At 52.5% G+C, this 25,951-nt stretch overlaps 5 protein-coding genes across 5 annotated transcripts; all 5 read right to left on the bottom strand.

Moving 5' to 3' along the window:
- Nucleotides 1-675: 675 nt before the first annotated feature.
- On the bottom strand, nucleotides 676-2,217 carry TOS9 (Gluconate transport-inducing protein required for gluconate-H+ symport; the record flags this gene model as incomplete). The annotated part of the gene is made up of 1 exon (XM_062893746.1): nucleotides 676-2,217. One exon carries the CDS (start codon nucleotides 2,215-2,217, stop codon nucleotides 676-678), a length of 1,542 nt encoding a protein of 513 aa, XP_062739588.1.
- Nucleotides 2,218-5,364: 3,147 nt separating this feature from the next.
- Nucleotides 5,365-11,141, bottom strand: QC762_709020 (uncharacterized protein). Its single transcript, XM_062893745.1, has 11 exons — nucleotides 9,652-11,141; nucleotides 9,348-9,560; nucleotides 9,085-9,278; nucleotides 8,211-8,251; nucleotides 8,038-8,111; nucleotides 7,916-7,976; nucleotides 7,666-7,799; nucleotides 7,416-7,603; nucleotides 7,286-7,342; nucleotides 6,672-7,136; nucleotides 5,365-6,500 (listed from the first exon to the last, which is right to left on the bottom strand). The coding sequence occupies exons 1-10, from the start codon at nucleotides 10,555-10,557 to the stop codon at nucleotides 6,983-6,985; spliced, it is 2,022 nt and encodes a 673-aa protein (XP_062739587.1). The 5' UTR covers nucleotides 10,558-11,141; the 3' UTR covers nucleotides 5,365-6,500; nucleotides 6,672-6,982.
- Nucleotides 11,142-11,777: 636 nt separating this feature from the next.
- On the bottom strand, nucleotides 11,778-14,371 carry QC762_709010 (uncharacterized protein; the record flags this gene model as incomplete). Its single annotated transcript, XM_062893744.1, has 3 exons — nucleotides 11,778-12,033; nucleotides 12,103-14,271; nucleotides 14,346-14,371. The coding sequence occupies 3 exons, from the start codon at nucleotides 14,369-14,371 to the stop codon at nucleotides 11,778-11,780; spliced, it is 2,451 nt and encodes an 816-aa protein (XP_062739586.1).
- Nucleotides 14,372-14,580: 209 nt separating this feature from the next.
- QC762_0111780 (uncharacterized protein) lies at nucleotides 14,581-15,636 on the bottom strand (the record flags this gene model as incomplete). The annotated part of the gene is made up of 3 exons (XM_062884323.1): nucleotides 15,300-15,636; nucleotides 14,922-15,074; nucleotides 14,581-14,660 (listed from the first exon to the last, which is right to left on the bottom strand). The coding sequence occupies exons 1-3, from the start codon at nucleotides 15,349-15,351 to the stop codon at nucleotides 14,581-14,583; spliced, it is 285 nt and encodes a 94-aa protein (XP_062739585.1). The 5' UTR covers nucleotides 15,352-15,636.
- Nucleotides 15,637-17,432: 1,796 nt separating this feature from the next.
- Nucleotides 17,433-23,010, bottom strand: QC762_709000 (uncharacterized protein). The gene is made up of 4 exons (XM_062893743.1): nucleotides 20,680-23,010; nucleotides 20,482-20,560; nucleotides 20,057-20,415; nucleotides 17,433-19,999 (listed from the first exon to the last, which is right to left on the bottom strand). Exons 2-4 carry the CDS (start codon nucleotides 20,496-20,498, stop codon nucleotides 18,183-18,185), a joined length of 2,193 nt encoding a protein of 730 aa, XP_062739584.1. The 5' UTR covers nucleotides 20,499-20,560; nucleotides 20,680-23,010; the 3' UTR covers nucleotides 17,433-18,182.
- Nucleotides 23,011-25,951: the final 2,941 nt, after the last annotated feature.

The raw sequence follows: 25,951 nt of genomic DNA, 5'->3' as shown, positions 1-25,951 counted from the left end.
GAGTGGAACAAACGTCCCAGCACAATTGTGCGCCCAACACACAAAGACTCATCACCTCCTTCACACACGGCACCAGAGGGGAGGGGAACGGGAGGCTTCTCGCTGAAACTTTGAGACTATAGGATCCGATCTATCTGTGTGTAGACAAAGTAGTACTGTTTCTTATTTTTGTTTTCCCTCGCCACAGAAACGAAAATAACCAACTCGCACTCTATAAGCAAGAATAAATATCAATCAGGGAGAGACGCCGGGTATCCCTTTGCAAGTAACGCATTGTTCTCCGTCACGCCCATCCGGAGATCCGAACCTGAAGAAAAAAAACTGCCCAAAACGAAATATAAGCAAGAAAAGATACATAGTATCGCTGCCACTGCGGTGTGGGCTCGGGACTCCCTCATGCTAGGGTCAGCTCGCAAGACCCTCCAATTGCTCCCCTGACAGTGGTGTGTGCGTGTGTGTGCTTGAGCTCCTCCATGCGCAACAAGCTTGCAAAAAGCAAAGTATCCATCCCCAACTCTGTTCGTCCAGTCCAACTCCAACAACTCCAACCATTTCTCAAAAGGAAATGGTGCCCTCAAAAGCAGTGGTGCCGTCCCTCCCTGATTGTCAATGCAGTCATGCAGTCATAGAGTCATGCAGTCGTGCAGTCATGTAGTCATGTAATCATCATCAGCACTAGGTGCTGGAGGGAGGAAGGTGGTTGCTGTCAGGTGTCTGTGGGAGATGCTGGTTGTTGTTTTCAAGATAGTCCACCAGAATCTGTCCTGGATAGGCCATGTCCCCCTCCGCATAGGCCATGTCCCTAGCCTCATAGGCCCCGTCTGCCCCATCATAGGACCCGTTCCGCGACGGATACGTTCCTTCTTGTCCGGGGTAGGCATTCTGATCCATGGCGTGCGACCCATACTGCATGCTGGGGAAGTGATGTGGCTGGTAAATGGGAGAGTGGTAGTCTACAGCCATGCCAGCGCCATAGTTGTCGCCAAATGGGGCATCCGGAACACCACCATAATCTTCGGCTTGAGTCTGCAAGGCTGGATGACCAACCAGCGAGCTCCTCGGCTCTTGACCACCAACGTCCTGAGCCTGCTGGCCTGTGCTGCCCAGAGTGTAAGCATCCTGTCGGTAGTCAGGAGAATGAGGGTTGCTGTGATCCTGCATGGGGTAGTTGACCATGTCAAGTGCTGGGGGTTGCTCGTGCATCCCGGCCTGCATCCTGGCCTGCATGCCGTTAGGAGCCAGACCGTGGGGAGGCGTGTCGTGGGGAGCCAGAGCAAAAGGAGGCATGTTGTGGGGAGCTAGAGGAGGAGGAGGAGGAGGAGGCATGCCGTGGGGAACCAGACCAGGAGGAGGCATGCCGTGGGGGACCAGACCATAGTGGGGGTGAAAAACGGCCGCGCCCGGCGGGTTCGCGATCAAAGCCTGGTGATAGGCTAGTTGTTGACGCATTGGCTCATACATGGGCTCGAAGAGCCCCAGATCGTCCATGTAAAAGAAGCGGAAGTTACTTTGGAGCAACTCTTGTCGGGGGAAGCAGTCACGAATGTGAGCGTGTTGATAGGGGGTGCTGTAAAGCCCGGACGCATAGTCTTCCATGCTCATGTAAGTGACCAGCTGCAGATGTAATTTTTCCGACTCGAAACTCATGGTTCGCTTGATCAGACCTCCCTTTTTGAAGGGATAGCCCCCGACCAGCGAGCCTATCAGCTTCTGCATACCCATCTCGCCTTCGTGTGGGACCTTTTTTCCATTCGCCAGCTCGATAACCCTGCCGGCGGCAGCCTCTCGGTTTCCAGCGCCGTGACCCCGTATGTTCTGCGTGTTGTTGCGGGCAGAGCTGGGTGCCTTTTTGGTGATTCCGCCGGTGGTGATTTCGCCGGTTTCCGCCTTCTTCGCTGCCTTCTTATTCCTGCCGTTGGATTGGCGATCGATCTCACGGTAAACGAGCCAATTATGTTGGATGCGGCTAGGACTCCAGTCCCGGCCGTCAGTCCAGCGCTTGATGCCCGAGGTATTCAGGTCATAGAGAAACACATTGCCGCTTCGGATGACTTCGTCGCGCTCTTTGTCGTGAGGGCGCCGCGGAATCATATTGAGGTGACCACGGAGAGCAGCCTCCACGATGGCAAGCGCGTTGCCGGTATCTGGTATGAAGCCTGTCCATGTGGGCTCCAATGGCACCACGGGCGATGATGTGCTAGATGCGCGACTCGACATTGTACGAGCTGTGGGGTGGAAATTGGAACGGTAAGAAGGTATGGAAAGGTGAAGGTTGTAGGAGGGAGAGATGAGAGAGGCCTATTAATTATAGAGATGGAAAAGACCAGCCTAAGTGATGGCAGCAGCCAACGACACCGAACGACAGCAGTAGGAAGTGGGTACGTGTTCAGTGGTAAGTGGGAATGTGGTAAGCGGGGGGTGGTGAGTGGTGGCGGGGGTGGTGAGTGGTGATTGCCTACATAGCGCCGAACTAAAAAGACCTTTGGGGGAGACAGTAAGTGGAGTGGTGAGTGCCTACACAGTGCCGAACCGAAAAGATTAGGAGGGGGAAACGGGACTGGAAGGAGAAAGCACCGCTTGAAGGTGCTGGCACTGTACACACCCCAGAGTTCATCCGCTGCACCGTCGGACGATGCAAACTGAATCTTTATGAATTGGCTTTTGGACATGCAGGTAATAAAGGATTTGGGTTTCCATCTATCATGAATACTATCCAATATCAAGTATCAACCGCCCACATGTCACAGATGCTGCTGAGAATGTCTCTCCACGAGCCTGCCCAGAGCAGGCATCGTCTGCTACAGTGCGCACCTATCTGCATGTGCGGGTCAACTACCTAGGTATCTAGGTAGGCTATCGGAACTCCCAACCAGGCAGCGGGGCGTCCGGACTGTCCGCTGAGCGAGGATCGAGGGGCCTTGCTCGATCGTATTCCCCCCGCCCGTCTTGGTCGTTTCGGCCCTTTTGGTTTCGCCCTCGCTTTGGCCTCTGCTGCGGGCGCGTGCGTTGATAAAATTGGCGTGCCTTTTGCGCTGGCAGGGTGTCGATGGAACAGAAGAGCTCGAGGGGAGCGCCTTCATATAGGTATCTAGTATTCTACAAACTCGACTATGTTGCCTTTGGCCTTCGAACGAACGAGCAAAAGAGAGATGGCGTCAAGCTTCTTTGCGAAAGCTCAGGATCAAGCTTCTGCGTCCCGTCCCTACCGCCTACCCGTAGTTCTCTGCAGAAGGGTTTCTCTTGCTTGTCAGACATCCCTGGCATCTTTATTGACTTTCAGGAACCTGAAGTATATTGTGTTCTTGACGGGTTCCTTGCGTTAGTCACTGTCATGAGGTTCTGACCGAGCTGAAGATGGGTTTCCTGTCTCCCTGTGATGGCCTCCTTCTGTCGGCCCAGATGGCCGGCGATTACCAAAAGCCCGACTTCAGATACGAGGCAGTGGACTATGCTGTCTTGGTCGCAAGGTGGCATTATTCGATCATTTCCAGGGCACCATCGGTCGGGACAGCACGGTGACGTAAGATGGGCATACCCGGGCTGTATTGGCGTCGTTCCATCTGGATCACGCCGTCGTCTGGAACACAAGGCGGAGACTGGCCAGCTATTACGACCCCTGTCTGCCAGACCTCTTGGGGATATTGGCCGGCGTGAGAAGCCTGGCGGCTTTGTGACTCCGTTGATAATTTCAGGGACAAATTTCAGCCGTTCCCATCGCAAAACCCAAATCGAATGCCTGCTGTCGCAAGTGCTCGGGGGTGGAGATGGAGGCCGAACTTGGATCCCTGCCTAGCGCAAAGCTTATTTCGACGTCTACACGTCGAGCTCCACTTGAGGTTGGGTGTGGTGTACCCCACCAAGCGGAGCCCAGGTACTTTGGTACTTTGGTGGAGGGCCGACTTCCAGTTTCCAATGCGCCTGCTTTTCAGCCTCTTGCGCCCTTTGTAGCCAGCCCGAGTGGGTCTGGGAGTTTACCTATCTGCGCCCGCTGTCCCCCGCCTGATAGGCCCTATCACTGGAAGTGACATGTGTTTGCCCATCGGGCACTTTGCGCATCAAGTTGAATATTGAATTGAGCCTCACATACATGAGCAACATGGCTGCTTTCTAACGGCTATGGCGGGAGCACCATGAAGGATGGAGGGAGTTGTTGCTCAAAGCTTAAACCTGCGAGACAGTACCTACCTGGTAAGAAACACTCAGCCATCACGGTTTGTCATGTGTAGTCTTCGACACTCAAGACAGCCTGAAAATTTGGGCAAGCCTTGCTAACAACACCTTTGTTGAAAGACAGCCAGGTATCCTCGCGCCCGGTCGTGCTGCCCTGGTTTCGCTTTGCGATGGTTGATCGCTACACAGCCTAACACATCGCAAGGCAAGGTTGCAATTCATACGATTCCAAACCTAATCCACACTGTTTGGGTGGACCGTTCTACCTACTAACGTACCGTTGAAAGAGTTTCATCAACAACACGCTTTCCACGGGACGCTCCGTGAGGCAGGTCCCTAGCAGACTGTTTCTTTCAACGCCACCTAAGCTAACATGTTGTTCAGCATATCCGCTACCAGATTCAGAGAGTATATGTCCTAGACCAAGGCAGCTAGGTAGACAATCACAGCAGCGTGGAATGCGAGCTAGCCGATCCCACCTCTTGCAGAATGAGCCTTTACAATCAGGCAGATCAAACAGCATCTGGCAGTTGTAGTTCTGGTCACTATTTCGAATGCTCTTCTCCAATCAAAAGACGAGGGAGGGAGATATGGCCATCAAGGAAACAGTATGGCCACCTATCAAGTGCTCTACTGTCGTTGAGTTTCAAAGGATATGATTCCAACAAGGTCAGTTTTAATTAACTTTGCCATCGTGGAGAACCGTCTCGTTTCATTCTGTTGCTCCTCGAGGAAATAGGACAACATCGGCTCCAAAGCGGATGGAAGATCAAAATACATTTCAGGTCTAGTATCACAAAGATCTTTGCCTTTGTTCGCATTGCAGGAAACGGGGTGATTGAGGTCATACATGGATTGCTGTCATGGGGAAAAAGTGGGTCTGCCCCTTTTCAAGTAAATAGTGGCTGGTTGGTGGGACAACCCGTGATCCACCCATTTCTTGAATCCTCACTTCCTGAGAAGCCTGATGCCATGGGGAATTTTCCTTGCACCTCGATCATCAAGACTCTTGCGGATAATTCATTCAAGTGGTCAGAAAAGACTTTAGCTCCAAATGGCAGATTTTGCGATTAAAACAATAGAGTTTCTCATATCGACCCTGACCTATGCTAATTCCAAGGCAATAAAACATCTTCATTGTAAAATCATGGTTAAAAGCATGGCCGGAGCTTGCTGTACTTGCTGTGACTGAAGGCTGATAAACGTGGTATTTTTAGCTGTTAGCTGGTCCATTTATATGTCTGGAGCACTTCTTTTTTCGGACACATGGGTGGAGCACCACGAGGTTCTGCCTCCTATGGGCCACCACAGTCAAAGGTATCTTGTAAAGCACCCACGTTCAATCCTCTCCTCACTCCGTCGCCCCCGACCAAAAGAAATGAGCCCCAAACTTGTAGAGAGATATTCTGTCTACCCCAAGAAGTCGTGGCGCTGTAGTCCTAAAATCTGCAATGCTCACCCCCTGTGCTCAAACAAATTACGGCCAAACAACAGACATGGATCCAAAACACGCCTCCCTTTACCGTGACTGCTCCTCTCCCCATCTTCCACATCGCGCCAAGTTGCCTCCTCTCCTGACACGCCCATATCGCCCAATCCCTATTCCAATCACATATACACACAACGCCTTTTTTGGGACTTATTCTCACCCAAACCCCCCTTGGCCAAAGCCGTCGTCAAAACGAGCCCTCGACATCCCATAAGCTCCTGTTCAAAACCGCGGTGGTAATGTCTCATCTCGTCCCGAACGTCGAAAAGGCCCTCTGTCCCGAACTCTGTCCCCAATAACGATTTCCGGAAGCCTAACCGTTACCGAGGTAACCCCCCCCGACCGGAAAAATCCATCTGCTCCTCGGTCCCGAGATTTTCCCCAAAATCTGCCAGCTGGTAGGTCGTGAGCCACTCGTTGTCCTCTGTATGCCGCCCCCAGTCGTCACCCGCCTACCTGCCCAAGCTGGATGTGCTCACAAATCCAGCCATCGAGCTAGTCTTCTTCGAGTATCTTCTTGGCCGCGCTAGCTGCCCCATAAGGCTGTTCCAGAGCCCGTCCTCAAGGCCAGAGCCTCATCCTCAAGGCCAGAGCCTCATCCTCAAGGCCAGAGCCTCATCCTCAAGGCCAGAGCCCGCGGCAGGCAATTGCAATCGTGAACTTCAACCAAACGCCTCCGTGCCAGGGATGTTCAAGCTTCACTGTGCGTGCCATGTTCCCCAAACGTACCAGCCTAATCGCCCTGTCGCCACGAGCTGTTCACCGGCATCTCGCCGGATCCGGTTCTGTTCTCATGGCGCTCCCTCCGCGCATGCAATCATCTTCGTGACCTTCATGTCTCCTATCAGGGTCAGCGACTAGCATATCGCCTAATCTCATATCACGAGCTGATTACCATCATGACACGGCCCAGGCTCTGGCTCTGACGGTACCCACAGCATGCTCCACCGCCCTCGCCCACCCTAGGTTGAAGCCGTCACCAAAACAAAGTTCAAAAAACACATGTACTCACCCTCAAGATTCTCATGCGCGCGCCGTCCGCCTATCTCCCAACAACGAAGTGGACACCCTCCTGTGAAGACAAACTCTGCTTGATTAGACTTCAGTGACATTGACTCCACCCCCCCACCGCCCATAACAAGGCATCGAGACTCCCTCATGTACCTCTGTAAATCGTGCTCACGCAGAAACAGAGTTTTTCAGTTGTTGATAGAGTATCATCGTCACCACACAACAGGTGAATCACCTCCATGCCAACATGGCCAACAATCGTAGAGCCAATGAAGCCCCATGATATCGTATGCCCCCACTGAACCTAATCTGTCAGTTAAACCACGGCACCAACCCCCCTTCACTCCCCGGCATCCCAAACCTCTCCCCCGGCACAACCATCGGCACGGGCACAACATTCTCAAACGCCTCCCAGCTGTCACCCCCGGCCAGTGATGACTCAACAGGGAAAATAACGCCACACTCCCTAAACACCCAACCCACCGGTCCGTCGTTAGCCATGGTCTTTCCTTAACCCAGTCCATCTCCCCATCAACAAAACACACCCCTCAAGCCACCCCCCCAACAAAGCACGGTCACTTCCCCCTGACAAAACTCAAAACACAAAGCACGTACCAGTTCCGACAGTTCAGTCTCACCCCACCGCCAACCTTCTCCCTCGTCAGCCGCCCCCTACCATCACCACGTTAGTCACACGCACCCACGACAACGACACCCACATCCAGCCATATGTTCCCAAACTTACCAAGCACTCTCCGAAAGGTTCCCACTTCCCAGATACACCCACCCACGCCTCCCTCCCGTCCGGCCCACAAACGCCACCTTGGAATGCATTACGACTCCCTCCCTCCTCGATCGACAGTCACGCAGCACCTCCCTCGGAAAGCCCGACGCCTTCCACCACTTTTCCTGAAAGCATATCGTTCCGGCGCCCTAATCCACAATGTCAGCAGTCACGCGAAGCATCCGAAAACCTTCGACATGCAGCCACGTACGTCTCTCCCTCCTTTGCTGGTCACAATCGTCCTCTCCGAAGGGTAGTACACCCTGACATGATCCAACACGTCATCGTCAGACACTTTCTTGTGCGCCGGGGTTCGGGTTGATAATTCCTTGAGGCCAGAGTCGCCTGTGTGTTTGTCAGTAACCTTGAGACGACCCGTAATTCAAACAAAACAAGTCGTCATCGTTGCCGTCGTTGTCGTCGTTGTCGTGATGAATGTATCATGAGGCAAGTCGACCTACCTTGACAGGCGTAATAGAGCGAGTTGATCACGCTACTATTCACAGAACCGAGCGAAGAGCACTGCAAAATCTTCATTAGATCTTCATCTCGGTCTACAAGGTGGAAGGGGGAGACGACATACCACGTAATCGAGCTCGATGGGGTCACTGGACGCGAGACCAAGAGCGGCGACTGCCCGACCGAGGCCAGGGTATCCTACATCAGACCGTTAGCCATCACCACCAACCTTGAGCCGCATCACCGATCATCGGCCATATAGATGGCCATCGCCAAACCTGGACGAGCAACACTCACCAGTCCTTTTCCAAGCCTCATCCGTGGTATGAGAGCCAACACTAGAAGCAGTTAGCTACCTATGCTATCATCCTTGATGATTTCCTCTTCTTTTTCAAAAAGGAATCATTTTTTGCTTCGATGATGTGGTAAAAAGACTAGGTAGAAAGCGCAATGTACGAGTGAAAGAGTGTGAATGTTGAACAGAACGTAAGCAATACTGTTTCCTGATCCCTGAATATAACCTCAAACTGGGGGGGTGATGCAACCGGAACTTGTGAACGAGGAAAACACATCCCAAATTGCTGGCCAGCCTGCTTCCCGATGGCTTGCCCAGAGTCTACACGTCCACTCTGGCGTCCACTTGGGCACCTCCCCAATTTCCTTTACTCTCTCAGCCCTTTCTATCTCCCAATCACCACCAGCTCTCTCCATTCATTTTGTTTTTCTCCGCCCATGTGGCCGCTTGGCACAGGAGTCCCTGTCTCCATCTTCAGGCCAGACAAGTGTTGCCTGTGACGTAACAAGTGATCGCCGGGTAGAAGAAGATAGTGAAACGATAAGAAGTTACAAGACGGGCGCGAGAAGAATAACAAGAGCAAAAAAGAAGCGAGGAATCAACAACAAGCCCCCGTCTTTACCCCCAAGACTACACTTGTCGTGTACCACTTGGCCTTCCACAAACTGCCCGTCATCATGACCCGGCATTCCCATGCTGTCATGGGAAAAACAAAACCTCCGGAAGCTGTCTCCCACCAGGTAGCTTACCCAGGCAACCAGCTGGAAGACATATGCAATGCTTCAAGACGGAAACTACCCGCAATGCAAAAAAAAAAAAAAAAAAAAGAAAAAGAAAAAGGCTGACAAAAACACAAATACAAAACCAGGTACTCACATGGTATGAACAAAGCCATATCTCCTCGTCTCCGAAAAGTCATAGCTCCGCAAGCTATTGATCAACAACGGATCAACCCCCTGAGCCATCAGAAAATACACCAGATCCTCGCCAAAGGAGCCGAGCCCGCCCCCCTGAACCGCGTCTCTCTCCTCTGTGTTCTTGAACTTGGGGAGGTCAATAAGGAAGACCATCTACGAAAACCGTGTTAGTAACCTCATGATCCGATTATACAGCCAGGTGGTTCAAAAACAGGACATGACGCCCCCAAAACACACAATCACATCAACTCTTACATTCTCCATCGTCCCCGTCTCCCCCCAGTCATACGACATGAAATTCCCCGTCGGAACCACAACCCTCAAATAACCCTCATACTTGAGCAGCATCAGCTTCGAATGCATCGCACCCACAGCCTGCATGGCCGGAAAACAAAACCGGATCCTGCTCTTTGGGACATTATTCCTCATCTCGTTCTTCTAAATAATCATATCTTGGTAAGTATGAACCGGGTCCTGGTCCATTCCGGTGTGTGTGGGGATATATATATGTATGTATATATCTTACCTGCGCCTCACTCTTCGCAAAAGCAATCAGATACAGCTTAGTCCTCGAGATATCAATCTTGGACAGCATCCAATCCTCATCCCACTGAAACGAGCTGATAACGGCCAGCTCGAGAATATCCTTCTGAAGGACTTCTTCAATCTTGACATCGTCGTTAGCCCGCGGGTAGCTTGGGTAGATCCAAGTCTTCTTGATGACGCCGCGGGGATATGGGAGGGTTTGAACTTGATGGCTGGTCGAAGAAGACCTGGGTGGAAGGATACGGTTGGAATTACTGTGAGTGCTGTCACTGACTGATTTTTCGACTGCATTTGCTAACCCCCATGTGCTCCCATGACTGCTCCCTGAGCTATTCATCCTTCTTGAACTGGCCTTGACTGCTGGAGATAAAGAGCCAGTATCGTTCTTATCCCCTCGACCCTTGCTGTGGGAAGAAATCCCCTCGTCACCCAACATTCTCGGAATCTGAGTCGACCGGGTGTCCAAACTGGAATACCGAGCCGGCGCCTCAAGTGATGCCTTTCTCTTCCTCTGGGCAAGTCGAGCAAGTCTTTCCTCCTCCATCTTCTTCCTGTCCAACCCGAGCGCCGAGAGGCCCGTTGCTAACGCCTGAGAGGCCGTAGGAGTATCAGATTGCTGTGAGGCAGAAGTCGAGGTCGTCATGACTGCGGGGACAGGCTGGTCCCGGTCCTGGGTATCCTCACCACCAGGTCGACTTGGTCCAGCAGTGTCCCCGGCGGCTGGTGACTCATCATCAAGTGTCAGGTCGATGGTCTCGTGTTTCCTTGGAGTATTGGTACGTCGCGAACCTGGGTCCTGGCCGAGGGAGAGAGCAATGGCGATGCGAAGGTCCTCATCCTCGGAGTCGCTCCCGCCGAGGTCGATGACCTGCCTTTCGTCCGACATGTTCGGTGTGGCAGAAGTGAGAGGGGAAAAGGAGGATTAAAAGGGAAGAAGATGAGAGGCTGGAAACTTCTCAAGTATATGCTTTTTTTTTTTTTTTTTGGTTTGTGAGTTGTGTGGCGATACAGTGTGCTCAGGTATAAAGTAAAGGTTCGGGGATGAAGTCAATAGGTACCGGGTAGGTGAAATATCTCGCTGGCGGTCGCGATGTAACTGCTTTCCCTCTCAAATGTGAGCAGCTGAGTCGAAAATGCTAACACACCGACTCCAGTGTCCTTTTCGTCAACACTGCAGCTTGAATGAGGTCGAGGTTCAGGCTTGCAAAGAAAAACAAAGGGCTAATTGGGCTTGGGAATGAGTTTGAGGCTCACTGAGTATCTGTGGTTGCTTTGTCCTCACGTCCCTCAATGTGGGGGGCTGTTTCCTTTTTGGGAGGGGAAGATGTTTGGCATGTGTGACGTGGATCGCGATTCAGTAAATCGAGGCAGGGACAACTGGCAGGGGAGCAAACGACGCGCGCTCACGTGACCTTCCCCGATATATCACCCACTCAAGAAAACAGAGAGGGAAGAAAGTGTGTCACCAACGGTCATTTTGGCGTTGCAATCAGAAGCTCATCCGAGAACAGAAATTATTGTTGAGTCTCAAACTCGAGAGGTGGGCTTACGAGGCTGAACTTTGGCTACACCGTTTTACACCCTATGGCCAGCAGTCAGGACTGCCGACATCTTGAACTAGTCTTCAAGACAGCTGTCAATGTCACAAACTCCAATTCTCTATAGTCTAATCTCACCGGGAACTAGCATCGCCTCATTTCACGTGTCAGCCTTCTGTTCCCATACGTAATAGCCCTAGCCCTGAAGAACCCCCTTGTTCTCAGAGACAAGCAGTATGAAAATCGAGGAGAAGCAAGCAAGGATGTGTGAATATATGGAGTATTACCAACCAAACACCCATCATAATCCATCAAACATCAATACATACAACATCAGGGTATCTCCAATAACTCTAGCCCGCCACCATAACCAAGCAACAATACTCCAGCCTTGCTACAAGTCAAACAACACCAAAATCCACCGTCATCAGCACTTCTTTTTACTCTCACCGTGTACAAAATATCATATCCTATCCCTTTCCCAACCCATCCCATCCAATCCCATCTTGTCATCATATCCATTATTCATTTCCAATCCCAAAACCAACCACCATCGCACCCCCTCCCATCACCTAAAACTCTTAAAATTCTTATGCGCCAACGGACTCGTAATCCCCAAGCCCGACACCCCTCCTCCCACCCGCACATGCCCATGCCCATGATAACGCCCCCTTTCCCTGTCCCCCTCCCTTTCCCTAACCCTCCCTCCACCACCACCCCTCACCGGATGCCCAGTCGTAACATTCGCACAAAACGAACAAATGTAAATTGACGTCTCCGTCGCATTCACACACCGTTCATGCAAGTTCATCTCACACGATTGACTGCCTCCATGTTAGCAACCCACACACCCTTTCATCATCACATAAAATCTTCAAAAGGAACAAACATACCACTGAACCAACAGCTCATTCCTCCCCACCTCCCCCCTCCCACAAACGCACCTCATCCCCCCTCCCCTCTCCCCCGTCGGCGTCGGCAGACTCCCCTCCGTCATGCTAGCCGGACTCAAGCTACTATTATTATAACTCCCCCTGTAACCCCCCTGCTGATGATTCCCAAAACTCGCACTCCCCGACCCCCCCACCCCCGAAAAGGACCTCCTCACCTTTGGCGCAGAACTCGGCGGCCACTGCCCGCTCCGCTGCCTTGCCTCCCTGACCTTTTGCAGCTCACTGATCGCGTCCCCGGCCACTTTTCCCGTGGGCGTGAGGTCATTCACATTCACCACCGTCTCCCCATCGCTATCATCATCCTGGTGTTGGAAGCTAGCGCTGTACGACGAGCCGGTATGAGACGCCCGGTGAAAAGGATGGACAATCGAGGGTTTTACCGGATCTGGGAGTGCAAAAGAGGTGTTTCTGCTAGGAATGATAATCGGGCCTTCGTCATCGGTAGAGGAAGAGTCATCTTCCTCGTCGGAGGGAGTCCACCTCCTACGTTGGCTGCCGTCTTGAGAGCCCTGGCGCTTTCTTGCACTGGTTGGCTCTTCTGTTTCTACAACGACTGTGGTTTCCACTCTTGCTCTGCCGTTGGCATCAATGGTGAACTTCGCTTGGGTTCGCATTCTTGGACCCGAGGTCTCTGGGATGGATGTCAAGCTGGACAGTCGGGAGTGTTGCTGGCTTTTCAGGGGAGATGTCCTTCCACTTGGACGGGAAGGTTGGCTTATAATCGGCCGGTTGGCACCTACGCCAGCGTTGCTCACCAGTTGTGATTGTGGACGAGGAGCTGGGGCAAGAGTGGGCAGCGCTGGTCGGCTCGACTGCTTCTTCCCTCTATTTTCGCTGAAGCTTCGCGAGAGGCCAGGTCGTCCAACCGACTTGATTGGTGAGCTAGCCAGAGCTCGGTCTGGTCTGCTTGAAGGCACGGTCCTCGTGCTTGACGAACGACGAAGCTCGCCTCGGGAGGTTGTCACTATTCTTTGCGCTGATGGTGCCCTGCTCGTTGGCTGGACAAAGTCTTGACTCGTTTGAGGGCGAGGTGCGATAGGGACTTGCATAGACTGGTCATGAGAGATTGCATCCATGTTGGCTGACTGCGGCCGGCTGAAGATGAGCCCGGGGTTTACCGCGCCGCCGCTACTGTTCATTCCAAAGTTGTCTTCCATGGTCGTGGAATAATCAACCGCGAACATGGCTTGTTCGGGGGCTGAAGTTACGAGGGCAGGCATGGGCGCTTGTGATATAAGGGGAGCTTGGTGATTTCCAGTAGTAACATGACCGTTTTCATGACCGACCATGGCGTCCTGTGCCTGCATCAGATTGGCATTTGCCCAGTCGACTGGGGTGAGAGGTTGATGTGTCTGGTTTTGGAACATATCGCCACCATTGGCGCCATTGGCACTGAAATCAACTTCCATCCCTCCCATGTTGGGATCCTGGTCCCAAAACGACCGCTGTGGTGCATATCCTGGACCGGCAGCCGGTGCTGATAAGGGATAAGAAAACATGTCGCCAGGGTTGGTCACGAAGTTGCCCATTTGTGGCTGGGCAGTCGCCAAAAAGTCTGGGTGGCCGTAGCCCTGATCATTCTGCATGGCGGACGTATCGTGTTTGGGAGCGAGTTTCCGTTCACCCTTCCGGCCAGAGGGCGGCGGGGTTGCTGTTTGTCCCTGAGATTGCTCAACCACTGTTCCACGCCGCACCTTCTTTGAAGTCTTCTCAGCAGTATCTGAATTTCGGCTGGTGGGAGTTAACTGTTGAAAGGTTGGGGTTGATAGTTGGCTCGGAGAGGATCGTAGGATCTCGGACGGTTCCACAGACGGTAGCTGCAAGTTGGTGGTGGGCGAAAACGTTTCCCCAGTAGACAACGTCCGTTTGCGGGCCGAACCAAGGTATGGGGTTGCTGGACCAAAATCGGGAAAGGGATGCTGGCTGCCCCTCAGGTTCCCCGGGGTCGAGTTGAAGACGGAGTAATCCTCGGCAAAATGAGGAGTCCAGCCTCCAGGCTCGTCGAATCGTCCCGCGTTGTTCTTTGGTGTTTCGAAACGAGGACTCGGGAAAATCGATAATGTTGGTGTTTGTTTAGGGGTGGGCGGCTGAGCGTCTGGGTCGCCAAAGCTGCAGGCACCTGAGATCAGCACGGAAACATACATACCTTCCACCGACTCAAGGGAGGGAGTATGGGAGCGCACCTGGAAACTGGCTGATCCCCACTCATAGCAGATTCAAATTTCTCTCAATGTATTTTTTCATGGGCCGAGCGCTCTAGTAAGAATCCACCGGCGTTGCTTCGGACGTCCAAGATGCTCCGGGTAGAGTGGTAATATAGGCAGATTCGAGATGGAGAGGCTCTTGTTGGACGAGCGGGAAGGAAGGATAGGTATGCGGGACACGGGATAGATGATACGGCGTGTATTCGTCAATTTATCAGGGCCCAATGTCCATGTTCATAAGGGGTATCCAAGCGTCGTCGACATTCGTTTCGTAAGCAAAGTAAACATTAAAATCTGGCATCCCAGGGGCACGGTCAGTAAACAGCTTTTCGAGGTTGTCTGCGCGGGGCCAAAGAGACATCAAGGCTTGTTGTAAGGAAACGGGGCCAAGCTACCAAGCAGTTCTGAGCATAACCGTCAATCGTCAGAGAGGAGGGAAACGAAACAGGACAAGAAACCCTTGACAAGCCCGGTGAAGGAGCACAGCGCAGATATATCTCTTTCCCAATCCCTGGGGGCCGGGAAATGCAAAAGCCTGGTTGGAACAAAATGTACCGAGATATATTATTGTCGGGTCTGTGCTGAGGGCGAGTGGATTTGCTTGCGAGGGGCCCTGGAAGCCCTGGTTGGCGGCACGGGTTGCCCCCTGCTCACGTTCACAGCAGCGATCAACTGAGCTCTTTTCAAGAGAGACTCTGGCGATACTCGCTGGGACGGCGGCAATTCAGACAAACACCAGCAGTCTGCGACACAAGACGTACTCTGTGCCTCAAAGGTTGCGTGCGAGGTTGGACCGGGGCGGTAGCTAACTGAGAGGTGTGCAGTTCAGCAAGCCATCAGACAGTGGGGGTACAGGATGGATAGCCTGAATGTCGAGGGAAGGTGCTGCAGTGCATCAGGCATGCAAGCCTCCAATATCCAATTATCAGGTACCCGAGCCCTTGATGAGACGAAGTCTTCCCCGCTCCGGCTTTAGTGCCGACATGCTTGCTGCAGTCCGAGGCCGAGACTGCGCATCGGCAGGCTGGCCACTGCATGTGTAGAAATTAGAGAGGGCGGTGGAATTCGTCCTTCGGTCTGCATGTCAGAGGGGGTACCCAATTCGTCAGGACTGATCTGGATATCGAATCCGATACCTATTCGATCGACATCACCGGAAGGAGAAAAAAAGAGGCACACAGATATCTGATACGGCAACATGCACGATATCAAGCCAAATGAGTCAATTGAGAAAGGACCCCTGTCGGCAGCCTGCTTGGAAGTGGGCTTCTGGCTGAAGTTGGTGGTGAACAAGAAGGTCAACCTCCGCAAGTCAGCAGCTGGAGACATGGGCAGGGTGGAGATCACAGCCTAGGCACGTAGTGGGGTACCTCTTCCATCATCGATCTTCTTTTCCCCATCTTCATAAGTCTTGCTATTCAACAGGTCAAACATCAAATAACTCTGATCTCATTGCAGCAAGCGAAAGATTTCTGCCAAACTCCTCCAAAAGAGAGAAAGCATAGTCCCAACAGCGCCCGCAGACGCAGCCGGTAAAGAACATTCCCAACCCTGGACTCGTGATCGTCTTTGCTTCCCAACCATGAGCCCCCCAAAAAGGAGAGACCAATCCAATCAATTGACATCCCATGACAATCCAGTGGCAATCGCTGGGTTCCTGCATTGGTATTTGCAGCTGCAAAAATCGGCGCATAATCGGTGCTGTCACTGCTGTACCTGGAAAACACACCCACCACCACCGCAGCTCAAGCCTCACTGAGCAGCAAGCGGTAATTAAACACAACCCCCAGGTTCCAAACTCTGTCCGACTCCGGTTCTCTCAATTACTTTTCTTCTCCCACTTTGGAAATCCCACCCGTCCCTGACGTCGGCAAGTTCATGCAAAACCCAAAAATATACCTCCTCCCCAGCCGAGACCACCCACATGGTAACTTATCCCCTCCATCAAATCCATCAATTACTGCAACCTCAAGAGGCTGATGAAACAACTTCAACAAAAACTCCCAGTTTTAGACTGTCATCCCAATCCCCACATCGACTGGACAGGAGCTCGTCCCAAACCTCACCAACAGCAACAGCTTCGTGCATCAGGAGCACACTCCACACCCCCCATTCTTGAACCTCCCTCAAGCTCGGGCTTGTGAACCACTGATTGGCAGGGCAACCGAACCAGTTAAAACATTCAATCCCTCCCATCCATTCATCCCCTTTCCCCAATCCAATCAATCATCCCATCTTATCCCCTCTCGTCTTCTTTCTTACAGCGAAAGAATCAAGAATTGAACACTCCAACCAAACCGGGGTAAATCCTCTTTCCAGTAAGGCGCCCCTCGCTGCCAAGAAGGCTGAAATCTGCAACCACTTTAGATCCCTGTCCGCCCTACCACCCACCACCCTAACCCTGCCCTGCTAGTACACTATCCTTCATCACCTAACCCTGGCTTTTTCTTTTTCCCTCTTCAACAACCCTGGGCGGTTATCCAACCCCCACCACGTAATCATCAGCCTCACGGAGAAGCAGCACATCATCTCGCTGCTCTGTCGCATGAATTCCACAAAATGAAACTGCTACCTACCATCTTGCTCTCTTTTTATCGTCCCGCGTGTGTGTGCAACAGTTCATCCGATGAGAAAAAACAACAAGAAATGATCCCAACCGTCAAGGTTCCCCGCAATTGTTTTTCCTGTATCCGAGCAGGGTTCCCTTGACAAGGGAAGCAAAGGAGAGAGAGGATGGGATGGGATGGATCGCATGAATTCACACCCGCTCAACCACACAATAATCGTGATGACCTGCGTGTGGCGATGAACCGCTTTATGCCGCTGTCGTTACCCATATTCTCCGATCTTGATCTCATCATGCCCACCCACTGGAAAAGCACATGTGAACTGCCAATCAACATCTAGACAGTAGTAATCCTCGGTTCAGCGGTTATGCTGGCACGGGAATACCACCACCACCATCGCCGTACCACAATATCCCAAATCAAGGACTCACCAATCCTGGAAAAGCAACGTAGGATATCGCCAAGCAAAACAGAACAACACACATATGAAAAGTCAAGGCAAGAAAAAAAAGATTAATTGCTATGCAACAACCACTTCCCCTCCCCGATTCCTCCTCTTCCCCCCCCTTTCATCGATCACCCCTCCAACACCAAAATCCCAATTGTGATAATCCTCCTCTTTTCCACCATCCATCCAAAAAAGGGGTATCTAAACTACGTTTCAAAAGGACACTTTCTCCATGCCCACCATCATATACTACCTTCTGCAAAAGAAAGAAGACAAAAAACTATCCTGATTAAAATATCAAAACGCTCAAAAAGCCAAAAAGAACAAGAAACGGATGTACCAGCCATACGAAACAAGGAGAGACAGGAAATCAAAAAAGCCAAAAAGAAAATAAGGAGAAAAAACGAATAATGTGCAAAGAATTGAAGTTGCGTGTCGTCCAAGAGTGGGGAGGGGATGTGAGAGAAAAAGACAGGAAGGATATTTTCTTGTGGTTGGTTGGTAGACAGTAGTTGATCCAAGAAGAAATTAAACCCTTTATAAAAGGGAAGAAAAGAGAGAGAAAAAACGGCATCCACTTCAACCATACGTCCTGAGAGAGAGAGAGAGAAAAATCATGCCATGCTCCATGCCTGTCTATAACCTTGCTCCAAGTAGTGAAATTGTACCCAAAAAAAGAAATGATTTCATCATCATCATCTGGCAAAGAAATGAAATAATGATCTGATCAAATTTTGGTATCGAGGGTCATAACGGCATTCATAGCGATAGTGAGTAAGGAAACCTAGCGGCCAGTGACGTCTAGATCATGTTCGCAAAGCCGTCCATGGGAACCATGGGAGGGATGGGGCTCATGATGGCTGTTCTGGGAGGCTGCGGAGGAGCTGACGTCGGGTGGAGCTGAAGGTGAGGTGGGAGGTGTCGGTGGAAGTGACGGACCGGCGGAGGCTGCAGCTGGATGACTGGCTGCGGTGGAGGATGGCTCTGCTGATGCTGATTGTATTGTTGGTGCTGCTGCGACGGCATAGTATGCGGCTGCTGCCCCTGAGGCTGCTGCTGGTGTTGCGTAGGAGGCGGGGGAGAAGGACCATGTGGCGGGTGTTGGCTTTGAACTGGGGTTGGTGTCTGTCTCTGGTCCAGAGCCTGTTCCAGAGCCTGTTGAGTCTGGTGTTGAGGCTGCGACTGAAGGGGAGCGGGAGCAGGAGTGTTTGTCGTCGACACCTGTGGTGTCATTTGGGGCGTCAACGGATTGGTTGCCGGCTTTGCCATGTTGGTGGCCGCCAGAGCACGGGTATTGCTGCTCTCCCTTCTGCGCTTGGGTGCGTCCTTGATCTTTGGGTGCGTGTGGCACTTGTAGGCATGTCTAAACCAGGTCGTTCCCTTTTTCTTGCTGCTCACCAATGCAATCCATTCGTTGCAGCTGCCGCACAGTCCTTCCCAGACATCAGGGTTACCATCCATGCGCCTCGTGTCTTGAGGCTCCTGGAATGGGCTACCCGTTGCGGCACTGATGCCATGAGTAAAGCTCTTGTCGTACCAGAAAGCAGAGTTCTTCAGGACAAGCCACCTTCCAGGCTTACAAATGCCGCACCATCCTTCCCGCTTGTTACCATGTCCGCGAACCCATCTTGGGGTGTACAAGTCACCCTCAAACCTCAGCTCTTGCTCGTGGGGGATCAAGTCTGGGTCGGGTGGGTTCATATCTTCGGGCGGTGGAGGAATCTGCTCCTCCTGAAGAGAAGCATACAGATCAGGGGGGTCAGAAAGGTCAGCGTAGTGGCTGTGGAGAGAGTGGGGGTCGGCATTGCTTTGAAGCATGCGGAAAAGTCCATGTGAGAGCAGGGGGGGCGCGTTCTCAAACTGATGAGGATGGTGGTGATGCGTGTCATGGTGGAAGACATGAGACGGAAGTTGCGTGGGCAGAAGCATGCTGTTTCTCTGGAATGCCGGCGCATTGCTCATCAGATAGGGGTGCTGCTGCGCTGCCTGGAGGTTGCCGTAGTTCAAGGGGAGGGGGCCGTGTCCGATAGTAGGTGACGAGTGGCGAGACGACATCCGATTGTGCTGGTTGAAAACGTCATGAGGGTGATACACAAAGGGGGAAGGTCTCCGATTCGCCGTCCCGTATGAACCAGTCGACCACCTCTTGTTCCTGGCGCTTTCCACCGAGTAAGGGGCCGCGCGAACTCCAGGTCGTGGAGAAGGGGATGCGCGCCCTCTGCTTTGAGTTCTAACCAACTCTGACCGGCTCTGAGGTGTCATGCGTGGGGAAGCGACAGGAGACAGTTGCGTAGATGAAATCATCGAGTTTCGGTTGGACGGCGGCGGGTACTCAGACGAGAAGGAAGGCGCTTCGGAGAGGGTCGTGGAGAAATCCTCGTAGGGAGGCATTTCTGACATGCCGCCCGACGTGGACACGGTAAAAGACGACCCAGACATTCTGCGAGGGTTCAACCCATGCTCAAAGTTGTTCGAGTCGCCTTCCACCTGTTGACCAGGATACCTGAGGTCAATAATGGGATTCGCCTCGTCAGTGGTGTAAGCCTGCCCAATGTTCATCTCGGGCTCCAACCCATGAATCTCGAAATGGTCATCGCAAGGCTTTTGCGGCCACGAATCTGAGGGGATGGTTAGCCCCTCGAAGCCGCCATAGCCTCCTCTGCTAAAACACTCACTGCTCTCCAATGTAGTCGCCGGATAGAAGTCCTGGTGCATAGAGATAGGTCTCGACGACATGCCATCGCTAGGTGTCTGCTGCATTTGCAAAGATGACGAGTCCCAAGATGGCAGACCCTCGTACGGCTCCGCCACGCAGTACGAGAAGCCTTCGTGAATAGTCGCAGGCCTGGGCCTCATTCCCTGGGATGTCGGTGTTGTCCACATTCCCTGCGGTGCCGTCATCGCGTCGGTCTTTGGAGGCACGGTGCCACCGTTCATGGTGACGACAGGTGTAGGATGGGGCGATGTGATCTCTCTGCCAAACTGGTTCTCGGGATTTTCGAAGTTGAACGCTGGTACTTGGATTTGCTGCCGTCTATAGCATACATGTAAGTCCAGTGTCCCTGGTTTAGGGTAGAGTCAAGCAACGGGGATGGCGTACAATTGGGATGAATCCATAGCAAAACGGTTCTGATTTGGAAAATAGAAAAGTGTATGGTTAATCTAAGATTTACCGGAAGCTGAGAGTAGCCAACCATCCAAAGGTTAGCATGAATGCTCGAGCGGAAGGAACCCTGGCAGTCGAGGGGGCCCCGCTTGTGTATTATGGGATGTTCACAAGCCGTCCTTTGCAACTTACTAGGAACTATAACACGCTTAAGGGCCCGGTCCAGAGCATGAGATAGAGTCGGGTCAACCAAATGGAGAATGTAGGATAAGTAGCAGTTGTCGTGGCCGTTGGCGTCGGTGTTGGTGTGTCGAATCAAGAGTGATATTCAGATTGGGGTTGTATCGGTAACGAAGGAGTGAATAGACTGGACGGTTGCTTTCGAGTTGGATCTCGGAGACAGCAGGTAAAGAATGTAAAGCCTCGCGTTGGGGCCGGGTGTGTGTCAAGATGATGAAAAGTAATACGAGACAAGGAGTGACTGATCGCGGTGTCGGGTGCTGGTTAAGGAGCGTGGTGAGTTGGGTGGAGAGGCAACTCGTCAAACCGTCGGTTCACACTGGCGTCCGTCCGGAGGCGGGAAAGAGAGCCAGCTCTTGGTATTATAGACCAGAGGCCGATATAAGGGGGTGCGAAAAATAATCGTTAAAGGAGCGACTGAGAAGAGGGAAGAGAAGGAACCAGTGTGAACACTTTTGGGGGGTGGGACGACGCGGAAAGAGGGAAAAAGAAGGCCGGATGGCGGGGGCGTCGAAGGACCCTGGGGGTATATGAGAGAAAAAAAAAAGTACTCGTGAACCAAGAAGGCCTGCCCGAGGGGACGGTGGAGGGGGAGGGGCCTATAGCTCAGCACGGTCAAGCTCGGAACGTCGGTAGGAGCTAAGCCGGATTTTCCTGATACAAACCTGACCTGTGTCTGTGGATGTCGAGGACAGGTGGTGTGCGAGAATCTGCTTGGCCTGCCCCAGAGGACGACGAGCAAGGATCATGAGGGGCAGGGTGGGCAGCGATGGACAAGGGGGGTCGGGCAGGGTTACATCTGTTCATCGATGACGGAACATAAGGAGGCGTGGGTGAGGATGAGGGAAGGATGGGTTGAACCAGGGATTGGGTTCAGAACATTCCTTTCTCCATTGGGAAAGAAGGGGAACCTTGACAAAACACCGAAGCCACCAGATGCGAACTGGGGCCTGGGCAGCGAGGATATGAAGCCAGGAGACAACGGCCGGCAGAAGAAGGCCGGGAAAGGAATATTGAGACGAGCAGCCGGATGTTGGTCAACAGAATGAGCGTAGTCTGTTCCTAGAGGAGACAGATGATGGAGGGGTGATATCCACTTGGACAAGACAAAGGGGGTGACAGGGCACGCAAGGCTATTCCAGCCTGGGACTCGGCCCTGTGGAGGCTGAGGCTGGACAGGGCCATGGGGAAGATGCCGAGGAGGTGGCTTGTCTCAGCACCATGCCCTGAGAGCGAGCGTTGAGGTGGCAACGTCGAGATATCCCGTCGGTCGAGAGAATGGAGTTGTTGGGGGTCGAAAGCAAAAAGGAAAATAGAATCAAGAGAAAACAACGAATGGCAGGGTGTGGTCTTGGGTGACATCTTGGTCAGACCCCATCGCGCACCCGCTGTCGAGGCCAAACAGTGCGGGAGCAGCTCACGGACCGAGGGCTGACCATCTCACGATGATTGTTTGACAGGCAACCTGGCACAGCAAGTTGCGATTCTGCACCAAAAATCCGGTGTGGGCTACTCACAATGAGAGTTGCAGTAGCCGCTGTGAGCGTGAGAGGAAACCGATTCGCAACCTGGCCCAGGATCCCCAGTGGAGATCATGGCAGAGCATGTTTGGCAAGACCACATCGAGCAACGGGCGCGGTTTTGGCATCGGCGATCCGGATCTCAAGTTTCTGACTTTTTCTGGGGGTTTTCTCTCCTGTCTTTGCCTGGTGCGTAGATCGAGACCCGGCCGCGTGTCCGTGAGGTGGCCTCGAGGCGGCGCACCACACCGGACGACATACCGACTGACTGTTGGTACCCCAAAGAACTGTGTCTGTCGTGCCAGATAATGGTTGTGGTGTAATAACAAGGCGTGTGATCCTGTTGGTCAACAAGTCGAAGGCTCCCAGTCTTCTAGATACCGCTGGCAGACATCAGTCAACTACATGTTCCATCCCGACATCTGATAACCAGACCTGCGGGCGTGAGTGGCCGGCGTGACGGGTCGGGGGGCGGCAGTCAGTCGCAAGCACAGCCAGTTCGACCGTGCACAGAGATGGAATCTGGAGAAAAGTTTCTTCATTGGCAGGCCCAGGCCATGGGTGAGGGTATTTCCAGCTGTTGGCAAACAACCTGGAAATCAGCGATTCGACAACGGGCAGAGGCGAATGCGAGGGTTTGGGCAGTTTTGATGAAGCTGGTAGCGAATCTGCAAGTGCTCTCGATGTTTTGGATCCGTCGAGAAACATCCGTTTAGCCTCAGTGGTAGGTTGGGATATCGCAGTGTTGAGTGATGGTCAAGACATGTCGTTGGAAGAGACGCGACTGGACGCCCTCGAGCACGGGGCAACAGGTTTGAGGTTGGCGTTGCAGTGGGTCCAGCCCGCGTCCTGATTCGCTGCTGAGGGTAATCGACATCAGGGAGCCCTGTCTAAGCAGGGGCCTCTAGCTGTCTCAGATCTGTCGCAGACATCGACCCATGTCACGCTATGAGTCCTGAGTCGATTGAAGTCTCCGCCTTGTTGTTCGAGTTCGTTCAACGGTCATCAACGACTTCTTTCTTTCTTCTTTCTTTCTGATGAGATCCGCCCAGATCGTTATCCTCCGAATGTTGCGTGACTGGGGACCCGTTGCCGAGTCCCGCGCTCCGTAATTCCACCCTCCAACCACGCCAACCCCGCAACTCGCGCCAGTTCGGCCTTGTCGCCCTCATCAAACTATTTCGGTTCGGCAGCCTCCCGTCTTTGCATCGCATGGTCGATATTAATTATAGAAAGGTCTGTGGACTGCAGATGACAGATATCTCCACAGCCACCTCCAGACACGTCTCCCCCCTCTGCCCGCCCAGTGTTTGACAGTGTATGGAGTAAGAAAGGTGATACGAAGGATGGCTGATCGAGTGGATCTCGAACCATAAAACTTCTCCTGGTGTGTTTCTCTGTCGTCACTTCAGTTGCCCGTTCCTGAACAAGATCTACCTGGCCTTGTTTGGAACTCATGGCATTTTCCTTCTTTCTCGTCCTCCATGGAGTATTCTCATCAGTGGTAGCGGTTATTCTCTTGCTGCAGTGCTCCTTCATACCCCGAGGCAACCATTTTGTTTCCCCCAATCCAGCCTGCAGACCCAGTCTCCCCATCTTTTGTTCGAAACTAACCGACTTTGCCACGCCGCTCGGCCGGTCGTTGTTCATGCTGTCCATCTTGCCCGTCTCTTGGGAGCTGATCTCTGATTGCCTGGGCTCTGCCCTCCACGTCCGCGGTGGCGTCTTCGTCTCTTAGGATCCTGTCTTAAGGCTCGAATGGTCAAGGGTGGCCTGGCGTGATATTCATAGTAATAATCATTTTGGCTTATAGGGCTGTCTGTAGCACATACACACAGACGAGATGGTCCCTATTACTAACGTCGTCCGACCAAGCTTTGGCCCACTAGCTGGACCACAACCGGCAGTCATTCTAGCAAGGGACAAATACATCGGCCTTGTGCGGGGAAGAAAGGCCAGGCCAGAGCTGTGCCTCTCTTTGCCCCCCTCTTCTTTGTGCCTGACAGGCAGTCCCGTACCTGCGTCTTCCCCAATCTGCCCGTCTCACCCGCGGGACTGCTGGGCCGCCATGGATCAATCTACTCATGACACCTCGATCAGTGATTTCCAGAATAACCAATGTCACCATTCAAGAAGTCACTTTCCGGGGACCTTGTATCTCACGGACCACGGACGATGGATTCCGCCAACGTCTTTATCATACCCTGGCACCCATCACCTTGTCAGGTTGAATCCCCGACGCTCAGACGCTAGTGTTTCTTCTACAGACCTTCGATGACATGTTCCACACAGGGATGCCCACCTCTACATCAAAGTTGCTATTCCGGCGAGTCCGCACTCTCGCTTTTTCTTGTCTCCAATAGCCATCCCACCTCGGGGTCCAGTCGGTAGGTGAGCGCGGTATGTGCTCTACACGCACATAAGTGGGTGCCTTGGGGGCTGCTCACTTGACAACTTTTGCATAACAAAGTCATCCCATTTGGGAAATTATTTCGCCTTCCAACCGTCCGTCCGCGGCCCATAACTCGGCTCTTATGGAGATCACTTCACCAATGACGATGTGATCCTCCCCTCAGAAGACCAGACACGAAAGAGGCCGCCTGCTGTCTCTGCCCTCTTTCTTCTCAGAACATACACGTATCTGATGTCGTGGGATTACGTGGACGAACCTTACAGGCGTGGGGTCTTCTCTTCTGCCACACCTATACGAGCAGGGCGTACACCTCATCTGAAATAGGAAGGCCATAACAGCCTCGATCGGCAAGTAAGCGAGTTCAAGGAAGAAAATGTAGGGCAAAGCAAGGCACCCCATAGATATCGGACCAAGCCGTCGGTGCCGAGGGCCTGTGTAGATGGAGCGAGAGATGGTCCAAGGTTCTCTACTGCCGGAAATGGTCCGCTCCGTTCTTCATCACATGGTTCGACCAGTTGCCAGGTCAAGTCGTCCTATGTCTGATGTGGACGGTTTTCCGTCCCGTTCAGTTGGTCAGGGCCGTCAGTTCCGTTCGGTTCTCATTCAGACGAGCACCAGCCCAACGAGGACTCTAGGGATGAGACAACACAAACGTAAGAATTGGATATGAGGGGTATATGTTATATTTCCTATCACAGCACAGCGGATACAGTCTACCCTCCGCCCAAAATCATGATCTGTCCTGAACTTACCAACTCAAATGAGCTTGGAAGGAAAACCGGGACGACAACCCGGTGTGTCATCTCATCCTCATTCTCGCCTCATTTAGGGGATCTGTCTAGAGGAATAACCCACAGTCCTCTCTCCAACACAGCCTCAACTCACAGACATCAACCAAATTTTCCTACCATGTAGGATTTGTTTGCGATTTCCATCACCAGTGCAAAAATGCAACTTAAAACCATCCCATCCTTCATTCACGACCAGATATTCCCCCCCTACGTATACTTGTACAATTTGTCTGCCCAACATGGCAAAGGTATATTCAAATGGATTCAACACAACCCTTGATCATCGTAAGGTACGAGACCCAAATCCACGGGCGCCCTCACCTCGTCCCAACCCCAGACGCATACGTATTCCACCCAGCATCTTCCAATGCCTCGTCGTACACGAACAACCGCGCCGCAAAAGCTTGTACCAAATGGATTCACACTCTCTACCGTCTACCTTACAAGCTGGCATCACCTCCCCGCCCTACACCTTGTCTATACATACATACACTTCCTTC

Source organism: Podospora pseudocomata, chromosome 7 (assembly GCF_035222375.1).
Source record: "Podospora pseudocomata strain CBS 415.72m chromosome 7, whole genome shotgun sequence".
Taxonomy (NCBI): Eukaryota; Fungi; Ascomycota; class Sordariomycetes; order Sordariales; family Podosporaceae; genus Podospora; species Podospora pseudocomata.
This window is presented reverse-complemented; position numbering and strand designations above follow the sequence as displayed.

Coding starts and splice junctions, on each gene's coding strand:
- QC762_709020 (XM_062893745.1), bottom strand. CDS start 10,557: ATGTCGGACGAAAGGCAGGTCATCGACCTCGGCGGGAGCGACTCCGAG. Junction 9,279..9,347: donor TGATTGTGTGTTTTGGGGGC/GTCATGTCCTGT, acceptor CGGTTTTCGTAG/ATGGTCTTCCTTATTGACCT. Junction 8,112..8,210: donor TGAGGCTTGGAAAAGGACTG/GTGAGTGTTGCT, acceptor GGTCTGATGTAG/GATACCCTGGCCTCGGTCGG.
- QC762_709000 (XM_062893743.1), bottom strand. Junction 20,000..20,056: donor GGCGACTACATTGGAGAGCA/GTGAGTGTTTTA, acceptor CCATCCCCTCAG/ATTCGTGGCCGCAAAAGCCT.